Source organism: Pogoniulus pusillus, chromosome 1, assembly GCF_015220805.1.
Source record: "Pogoniulus pusillus isolate bPogPus1 chromosome 1, bPogPus1.pri, whole genome shotgun sequence".
Taxonomy (NCBI): Eukaryota; Metazoa; Chordata; class Aves; order Piciformes; family Lybiidae; genus Pogoniulus; species Pogoniulus pusillus.
In genome coordinates this window covers 34,018,046-34,028,474 of record NC_087264.1, presented here as the reverse complement: position 1 = coordinate 34,028,474, position 10,429 = coordinate 34,018,046, and the positions used below count along the sequence as shown (strand labels likewise).

At 43.6% G+C, this 10,429-nt stretch overlaps 1 protein-coding gene across 2 annotated transcripts in view; it reads right to left on the bottom strand.

The window, feature by feature from the left end:
- Positions 1 to 372: 372 nt before the first annotated feature.
- The window catches only part of AQR (aquarius intron-binding spliceosomal factor), a 59,632-nt gene continuing 49,575 nt past the window's right edge, over positions 373 to 10,429 (bottom strand). For both annotated transcript variants that reach the window (XM_064148051.1, XM_064148044.1), the window contains 4 exons: positions 9,686 to 9,771; positions 7,863 to 8,037; positions 6,094 to 6,207; positions 373 to 916 (listed from right to left, as the gene is read on the bottom strand). In XM_064148051.1, coding sequence (XP_064004121.1) covers positions 668 to 916; positions 6,094 to 6,207; positions 7,863 to 8,037; positions 9,686 to 9,771 — 624 coding nt within the window. In that variant the 3' untranslated portion in view covers positions 373 to 667. The remainder of the gene's footprint in view (positions 917 to 6,093; positions 6,208 to 7,862; positions 8,038 to 9,685; positions 9,772 to 10,429) is intronic.

Sequence of the window (10,429 nt, the reverse complement as noted above, 5' to 3'; positions counted from 1 at the left end):
GAGGAAGCAGTTTCTTGCCTGTGCACAGCGGTGGTGGGTTTTCATGGTTTCCCCTGCTCTGTACACTGGTACCTTTCCTCCTGGTTTTCTGTTTTCCCTTTCTGTAATCTGATGTCCCTGCAATAAAACAAGAAATTATCTTTATCTCAGATGGCAGCTTGGCTTTTTCCCTGCTCCTTTCCTCCTTGCTCACCCAAATCGGGAGGAAGGAGAAAACCCTTCTCTTGTAACTGAGCTGCCAGGACACACACTCAGCTCTGCCTACAGACTGTACAATAATAAATAAACTACTACAAGTGTCTGACTAATATCAGAGATAATTAATCCATGAGGTTTAACAGATAACTCAGTGATTGGATTAAAAGTCAGATATTCAAACCAGGCATAAAAAAGGAATTTATGAGAAGGAAACTGTGTCTTATTTGAGGCCATTAAAGAAATGACATTCCTGATACTGACAGGAACTCAGTAAAGTGTTTGCCAAACATTCTGCAAAAAGAAAGTAATAAAGTATAACAAACAGGTCACACTACTCCAGCAACCATTTTAAAAAGTCAATGTAAAAAAAGAACAAAAAAGGGAAAAATATAAATTCTCCATTTCTAGCTGCTTTCCTCCCCCTCCCCATTGGCAGTCTGAAAGATGTAGAGGACAAACATCCCAAGGATCACTTCTCAGTCTCATTCTCAGGTTCGCTGTCTCCACTGTCGCTGTCTCTGCCAGGGTGTTCTGGCATTGTTCGATGTTCATCCACTTCGGCCGCTTTGGATTCACCTTCCTTTGTCGTTTCTTCCACTGCCTTATTTCCTCCTCCTTCTGCATCTTCCTGTGTGCCTTGTACTTCACCTTCTACTTCCATCTCTTGAGTTTGTGTGGTTTCTGGTTCTTCAACCATGGCAGGTGGAGGCAGTAAACGCTGGAGGATTAAAAAACAAAGAGGATTGTCAGTTTTTACAAGAAGAACATCTGTGCTTGGTCATCTAGTCTTGTTTGAACTTGAACTCTTCACCTGATACTTAGAATCCTGCTTTAGACAACAAATTAGCAACAAAGACTTAAAATTTAGAAGCCCTTAATAATTTGCAGGCACTTAACTCCTATGCAAAAAGTAATGAAAAGACAACAACAAAAGAACTTGTCTCACACCATGGTCTTACTAGAATCCTACAACGGCTTAGATTGGAAGGGACTTCAGACATCATCTACCTCAACATCCCTCCCATGGCCAGGGATACCTCTCAACTAGACTTGGCTGCTCAAGGCCTCATCTAACCTGGCCTTGAACACTCCCCAGGGAGGAGACAGCCACAGCCTCCCTAGGCAGCCTATTCCAGAGTCTCACCACCCTCATACTGAAGAACTTCTACCTCAGATCCAGTCTAAGCCTGTTCTCAACTTCAAAGCATTTCCCCTTTCTGTATCACTAAAGACCCTTATGAAAGGTCCCTCTGCAGCCTTCTTGTGGATTCCTGCAGGTACTGGAAGGCCTCTATAACATCCTCTCACAACTTTCTCTTCTCTAGGCTGAACAACCTCAGCTTCTTCAGTCTATCCTCATAACAGGGGTGTTGCAGTTCTTGGATCACCTTCGTGGCCCTCCTCTGGTCTCGCTCCAACAGTTCTGTGTCCTCCTTATGCTAGGAACACCAGAACTGGATGCAGTATTCGAGGTGGGGTCTCCTAAGAGCAGAGCAAAGGGACAGGACTCCCTCTCTTGCCCTGCTGGCCACACTCTTCTCAATGCAGCCCAGCACACAATTTGCCTTCTGGGCTGCACAGGCACACTGCCTGTTCATGGTGAGCTCCTCATCAATCAACACTCCCAAGTCCCTTTCTTCCAAGCTACCCTCAACCCACACTGCACCCAGCCTGGATTTGTGCCTCAAAAGAGGTGCTAAAAACTCAGTGCTTCCAGTGCAAGGTTATCAAACTCATTTCATTATCCCCAACAGCTAGACAAGCAATAGAGCTATGGTAAATCCCTACTTGGAGCAACAAGCACACTCCTGCTGTAATCTCATCTGTTACCATTTCAAACCCAAAGATACGTTTACCTTGCTTTAGAGGCCTTTAAGAGGCCTTGAACAACTCAGCCCAGTAATTTCCCCTTGAAATATCTTAAATGCTGTGTGAACCTTTTCTCTACTAACACGAGCTTCACCCACAGCTATGCACAAAGAACAAGTTCCAGCAGTGGTTCAAGCAACACTTAGACTATTTTTCACAGTAATTTAGAATATTCACAGAATCACAGAATGTTAGGGGTTGGAAGGGACCTCTAAAAATCATCCACTGAGCAGAGTCTAGCTCCATCCTCCTGACACTGCCATTCACATCTTTATCAACATGAATGAGGTCACCTCTCAGATTCCTCTTCTCCAAGGTAAAGAGACCCAGCTCCCTCAGAGAGTTTTTGCATGCATATTCAAAGAGTTCTGCATGCAGTCATAAAATGAGTATGCAAAACATTCTAAACAACAATGGGAGCTGTATTATAGACTTGGGAAAAAAAATACCAAGAATGCAGTGAGCTGAATGCTGGAAGAGTAGAGCTGAAAGCCATCTAACTGCAGGCTGCACAGAGGCACTTATACTCCTTGCAGCCTGACATTTAGTGACATGATGGATATTTCCTTGGAATACTGTGAAGCATTTTCATGAAATGAAAGCTTGATAAACCTCCCATGGACGGTTGTTTAGCTTCATTTTGCTTAAAGGCAGCTTGGCTTTGCATGACAGAGGAAGTGTTTAATTACAGTAAAGTCTTATCTTCAATTAGGTGACACTAATATTACACATTTCTGACAAGCACAGGCAAAGCTATGAAGCAATTATGGTAACTAGTAGAGAGATAAAAAGCATTTTTACAGACTTTGAGGTTATCTTTCTGATCCCTGTAATCCATTTGTTCACACAAAAAGTGTATTTCAAAAGCAATGATCCTTTAATTACTGAAAAAAAACCCTTTTGAAGCATGAGACAAACTCAAATTTGGTTACCCAGGGAGGTAGTTGAGGCTGCATGCCTGGAGATCTTTAAAGTGAGGCTTGGCAGGGCTTTGGCCAACCTGATAGAGTGGAGGAAACCTCTGCTGACTGCAAAGGGGGTTGGACTGGATGACCTTCAGAGGTCCCTTCCAACCCAAACCATTCTATGATTCTGTGACTTAGTTTGATGCACGTTGTGCTTCATGACTACCACTGTCTGAAGGAACCCTACAAGAAGGCTGCAGAAGGACTGTTTGCAAAGGCCTGCCATGACAGTGCAAGGGGCAATGGCTTGAAATGAGAGATTTGAACAAGTTCTGCACCATGAAGGTGGTTGAATACTGGCACAGGTTGCCCAGGGAGGTAAGGACCTATTCTTGGAGATGTTCAAGGTGCTGGAATACCTCTGTTATGAAGATAGGCTATGGGAACTGGGATTGTTCAGCCTTGAAAAGGGAAGACTCTGGAATGGATTGTACAGAGAGGTTGTGGTTGCCTCCTCCCTGAAGATGTTCAAAGCCAGGTTGGATGGGGCCCTGAGTAACCTAGTCTTGTTGAGAGGCTTCCTTGCCAATAGCAGGGAGGTTGGAGTAGATGATCTCTGAGGTCCCTTCCAGCCTAAGCTATTCTATGAGTCTATGAAGGTCAAGCTCAACAGGGCTTTGGGCAACTTGATCTAGTAGAGGATGCTGCTGCTGACTGCGGGAGGGTTGGACTAGATGACCTTTGGAGGGCCCTACCAACGAAAACCATTCTTTGATTCTATGACAAACTCATGCCTCTGTGATGCAGATAGATGCAGGTTGTGCTTTGTGACTACCACTTAAGAATAGTGTAGAAGAGAAGGAAAAATATCATGTTGTAATAAATAGGGTAAATAAATTTATGCTTTTATTTATTATTTTTGGGTTTGAATGTAGTCCACTTTTTGTCTTCTCCTGAATGGAGAATGTGATTCACTGCCACAGCAGGAATACAGCAGGTCTGTAACTAATTTTAGCTGTCAATGGATAAGATTAGAATGCTAAACAGAATTAATTGCTATAAAGCACAAGAATTAGCTCCATATTTGATTAAAGTGTCAAGCAACTCCCATCTTTAGGTAATACACAGATGGTAGCAACTGCTTCTCAGAGCTTGCAGAGAAGTTCGTTTGCATCTGAATGTGCCCAGCTGCACAGTCCACTGAGTCTCATCACACACTGAACGGTTGAGGGACATCCAACTATTTTAGACAAACTGGATCCAAACCAAGTCTCATCACATACTCCTAGGACTGCATCCAAACAGTGTGAGCTTTCACTAATTTAAGAAAAAATACAATTATAAGAAAAAAACCCATATTTTGGTAGTGTCACCTACATTCTCTAACCCCTGTTCTTTAGAGCACTTCCTCAAAAGAGTGAAGAAGTATCTTTTCCACCTGGCAAAGGCTTTCTATGGCTACCAAAATGCTTCAAATTTGGCCTCCCAGAAGAAAAAGAAGAAAAACAATGCATGATTCAGTGGGTAAGAACTGCAGAAAATAAATTAATTCTTCTATCTTAAAAGTCTGCCATGAGATTAAAGGAGTTCCATACTAGATGAAAGAGTCTGTGGAAGAAAGAAGGAAGAGGAGGTGGCAGAGAAACATTCTTGCATTAAAGAACAGAACCTAGAGCTGTCAGACAAGTACCTGGGACTGATCTGCTCAAGGATACAGAGCCATGCTCACACTCTCCTCCTACAGCCAGCTAATACACAGCCAGTACTATCCTTTCACAGCACTGGCTTCCACTTTTGGAAATCCTTTAGAAGAGCAAAAAATCAGGAAGGCAACTTTAGAACACCAGGAATGAACAAAGTATGGGTAACAAAATCATGATACACATCAGACATTAAGTGAAAGACAATGCGGTGGAGGGCATTTAACACCTCTTCCTTGTTTACTATCAGCTACCTCTGGGCATTAAACATGTCAAAGTATGCTGAGTAAAAGCATCTTTCTCCTCAGTGTATTACCTAAGTGACTTTAAAGTTCTGCTTACATACAAAGCATAACAAGGTCTTTTTGTTGAGTTTTGAATTCTACTTCATGGATTAGAAACTGATAAAGTTAGGTTGAGAAGTGAGACAACATCTACAACAGCTTTCAGCCCTGTGCTAATTTCACTGGTGCTGATCTAGCACTAATTGAAATCATTCCAGAAAACCACTACAGCTGTTAATCAGCCTAGATAATTGTTTAGTCTGCAGAAGAGAAAGATGAGAAGGGGAGATCTTGCTCTTCCCTGGGTGACCTGGTCTAGTGGGGATGTCCCTGCTGATTGCAGCAGGGCCAGACTAGATGACCTCCAGAGGTCCCTTCTGACCCGGACTATTCTATGATTCACAGCTACCTGAAAGGAGGTTTGAGTAAGGCTGGTGTTGGTCTCTTCTCCCAAGTTACCAGAGATAGGATGAGAAGAAATGGGTTGATGTTGTACCAGGAGAGGTTTAGGTTGGACAGGAAGAAAAACTTCTTTACTGAGAGAGTGGTGAGGGGTTGGAACAAGCTGCCCAGGGAGGTGGTGCGGTCACCATCCCTGGAGGTGTTCAAGAAGCTATGAATGTGGTGCTCCAGGATATGGTTTAGTGGTCATGGTGGTTGGGTTACTGATGGAATTGATGATCTTATAGGTCTTTTCCAGTCTCAGTGATTCTGTGATTCTACATCATGGTTAAAATGGTTCCAAAACATTCCCTATACCCTGCAGGCCTGCTGTGAAAACCACTCTTACTAATAGCATTGCACCATGCAGTGCTGCTGCAACACCATTAGCTACACTTACCTGAAACATAAATACAAAGTTTGATTCTTTACTACTAATGAATAATTTCTGGGCCCAGGCAGAGCCATGTCCAGCACTCAGCTTCAACTACTGCTGGTCTGAGGGCCTTAAACTGCTAAATGATACAGCTGTTGCTACTGCAAGGTTTTTTAAGACCTCAATATTCTCACTTGCAGTCAGAAAACATTCTTGAATAACTAAAATGAAGAGTTTCAAACCTCAGTAGGAAGTCAAATCACTTGCTAGAAACCAATTCTGTGTGAATGAAGAGTTGGCAAAGGCTAGGTGGTCCTTACCTGTTGGTAGTGGCGTGTGCTCTGGATCATGTGCATGTACATGTTGTACACAAAGTTAGCCATCTGAGGCATGTTCTTAATTACATGGATTTGGTGAGAGGGTCTTTCCCCGTTCTAAGGAAGAGGAAAAAAACAAGTAGACAATCAGCAAGCAAAGCAAAACAATCATTATTCAAAGGTTCTTCACCTACATTAGTAAACATAAAGAAATGCAGTACTGATTTTTAAAGAAAAACATGGATGGGATCTTTGGAAAGAGAGGCACTTTGAGGAGCTGGATTCATTAGGATACTGTGTCCCAGTGAAGACTTTCCTGCAGGAAAGGTTGGGTTCTGGTGCTCACCCTTTAGCATGCTGCTTTCTGGATGCAAATCACTGAACATATTAAAAGTCAAAAGAGTTTACAATCAGGTTAGGACTTTGCTTACTTGTCCACCACAGTCCAGTTCCTTCTTGCTCACACTCACAAACCATGCATACTTTATCTTTCATTGTGCAGTGGTCCTGAAAGGTTCAACTGAAGAGGAGTGTGGCCAGCAGGGCAAGAGAGGAAATTCTGTCCTTTTCCTCTGCTCTTGTGAGACCTCATTTCTAATACTGCATCCAGTCCTTGTGTCCCCATCACAGGGAGGACACAGAACTGTCCAGAGGAGTGCCAAAGAGATGATCCAAGGACTGCAACACTTCTGCTATGAGGACAGGCTGAGGGAGCTGGAGTTGCTCAGCCTGGAGAGAAGACTCGGTGGGGGACCTTAGAGCTGCCTTTCAATACCTGAGGGCATCCTACAGGAAGGTTGCAGAAGAACTTTTTATCAAGGTGTCTAGAGATAGAACAAAGGAAGGTGGTTTGAAGCTGAGGGAGAGTAGGGTTAGACTGGATCTTAGCAAGTTCTTCACTATGAGGGTGGTGAGACTCTGGAATAGGGAGGTTGTGGATGCCCTTTCTGGGGATGCTCAAGACCAGGTTGGATGAGGCCTTGAGCAGCTGAGTCTAGTTGAGAGGCATCCCTGCCTATGGCAGAGAGGCTGGAGTAGATGATCTCTAAAGTCCTTTCCAACCTGAGACATTCTACAATTCCATGATGAACTGAAGGATTTCCTCCTAAACTTGTGCACAGCACTTAAAGCCAGGGCGAGATCTGTTCCTGTACTTCAGGTTTATGTAGGCACCTCGTCTGAAAGCTCCACTAAGCAGAGCAGATAATGCTCCTCCATCTCTTCATTTAACCTTGTTTTGTGTGTCCTGTGCTTAGATGCTTGAGACAAACCCTTCCCTAAAGATCCAGTGCAGTATCACAAATTACTTTTTCATCCTCCTGAACCTAGCTCAGCAACATAACTACTTTGCAATTCTGGACCAAACTGAAAAAAAAAAAACCAAACTGGTTATCCTGAATTACTCACTCGAATGTCCTCTTCTAGTAAGAAAATGTTTGCTTTGTGTGGCTTTTTTTCTGAGAAATAATAGGTTTTTAATTTTATAACAAGACCAAAAATCATGCAGCACACTAAAAATGTATGCAAAAGAAGACTATTAAATCCCTTACACAGGCAGAACACAGGAAAAAGCAGGCACAACAAAGTTACATTGATAATTAAGCTTTGTGGAAAACCCAATTAAACAGCTGGAGTGTAAAGGTGAACCTTAGGGACATAACGATCCAAGAGACACTGGTTTAGCAGAGAGAGCCCCACCCCTCAGAGCTCACTCCAAGTAAATGGGCAAATACACACAACAGACAACAAAAATTCAGAGCAGCTGCTCCTACCAGTCTTGCTGTTGGAAAACATTCCGTGGGAACAATGTGGAGGTGAAGTGGTCGAGCTGTGAGCTGGCTGAAAGCTGGGGTTAGCTCAAAGCAGTTCTGGAACAGAGATACCCTTGCGAAGATGTAAAGCCCAAGTCTGGCTCTTGACATGGCAACGACCAACCTTCGGACATCCCTGCAGAAGACAAACCAAATCCATCACTTCCTTTTGCACTGGTGGTTACAGTTGAAATAAAAATAACTACAAGCATAAAGAGCTCTTAATGAAAAGAAATATACAACCATCTGCTAAGATAGCCTAGAACCTTTGCATAAATAAGGACTCACTTCAACAATAATGACAGGAAAAATCACCCCTTACTAGAAGCATCCTAATCATGGGTAAAGATTTGCACTGAGAACAAATCTCAGCAGCACTTTTTGATATCTCTGAAAGAGCAAACATATGTTGGATAACTCATCTGATTACTGCTGATTAGACAACACTTCCTCCACCCCATCCCAGAACTGCAAACTTTCAACAGGTGCAAAAGTCCACAATGCAGCTTATGCAGTGATCCAACACATCTGACACACAACAGATAGAAAGTTAGCTCAGAGGGAAGTATCTATGAGGAAATTCAGGCTAGCATTTGTTCAACAAAGCATCATGCACCTGTTGCTCTACTAGGGTGGAACCAAGTTAAGCCTACCTGCAGTAATATAACCTAATATGTTCATCAATGACAACAACATCCAGATTGAGGCACCCCCACCAAATCTGTAGATGAGACAAAGCTGAATGGTGCAGTTGTAAAGTTCAAAAGATGGGATGGCATCCAGAGAGACCTTAAAAGGTGGGAGAGACAGGCTGAGGACAATCTCAGGAGGTTCAATAAGGCAAAGCATAAGGTCCTGCATGCAGGCTGGGGCATGAAGGTCCTGCATCCAGGCTGAGGAATAATGAGATTGAGAGCAGCCCTGAAAGAAAGGAATTGGGAGTGCTGGTGGATGAGAAGTTGGATAGGAGTCAACAGTGTGAGGCTGCAGGCCAGAAGGCCAATGGCATCCTGGGCTGCATCAAAAGCAGCGTGGCCAGAGATGGAGAGAGGGAATCCTGCTGCTCTGCTAATCCTCACCTGGAGTACTGTGTTCAGCTCTGGAGCCCTCAACACAGGAAGGACATGGACCTGTTGGTGCAAGTCCAGAGGACATCCCCAAAAAATGATCATGGGGCTGGAACATCTCTGCTACACGAATGGCCTAAGAGAGCTGGAGTTGTTCAGCCTGGAGAAGAGAAGGTTCCAGGGAGACCTGACAGTACCTGAAGGGGGCTACAAGAAGGCTGCAGAGGAACTGATTGCAAAAGCCTGCAGTGACGGGACCAGGGGCAATGGTTTGAAACGAGAGAAGAAAAGATTTAGACTAGATGCTAGGAACACGTTTTGCAGCGTAAGGGTGGTGAAACACTTCAACAGGTTTCCCAGGGAGGTAGTCCCTGCAGATATTCAAGCTCAGGCTTCACAAAACTCTGGGCAACCCGATCTAGGGGAGGAGGTCCCTGCTGACTGCAGGGGAGGATGGATCAGATGACCTTTGGAAGTGCCCTCCACACCAAACCATTCTATGATTCTGATTATAGCATCAGAGCCACTCCAAAACGCTGAAGTGGTTGTGAAGAGGGTACCAGACTTAACACAGGAAGTTATGTGTGAACTTCACTCAACACACAGCATTAAACTTCATACTCTAATAACTGAATGCTTTTGTGTAATGGTACTATAAACATCTAGGTGACACAGAAACACAGTTTAATGATGCTACAAGAGTATCTTTTTACATACCTCAGGTGGCCTACAGCCTTGGTCCGCACTAGTGAAAGGAGAATATAATCATTTTGTTGACCCTGAAATCTGTCCACTGTTGTTACCTAGAAAAATCAAAACACCAAGTTAAAAAAAAGCTCCACTTTGTCATTTCAACTAATATTCTACAGCAAAATTGTAACATCAACTTTAGTCTGTGATTGCAGTCCAGGCTTTAACTCCTTTTCAGTCAGCCTCTAACGAAAAATCACCACCTGTTCTTTTTGGGAGATGTTGGAAAGAGCTTCTGTGATTCTATGATATGTCTCTCCTGAAGGTCAGGCTACATATGAAAAAAAGGCTCCAGGAAGACCTTAGAGCAGCCTTTTAGAATTTGAAGTGAGCTACAGGAGACCTGGAGAGGGACTTTTGACAAAAGTGTTGAGTGAAATGATATGGGGTAGTGGCTTCAAACCAGAGGAGGCTGAAATTAGATGATATGTGAGGAAGGAGATCTCCCCCATGAGGGTGGTGAGGCACTGGAACAAGTTGACCAGAGAGTTGTGGAGGCTCCAGGCCTGGAAGTGTTGAAAACTACATTGGATTTGGGCTTGAGCAAGCTGGATTAGTAGAAGGTGTCCCTACCTAAGGCAAGGAGGTTGGAATTAGGTGATCCTGAAGGTCCCTTGCAACCCAAACCACTCTGTGATTCTATACACTGTTTATTTTTCAATTTTATTCATCTCAGACAGCTCACAGTGGGGTGTGAATGCCAAAACACTG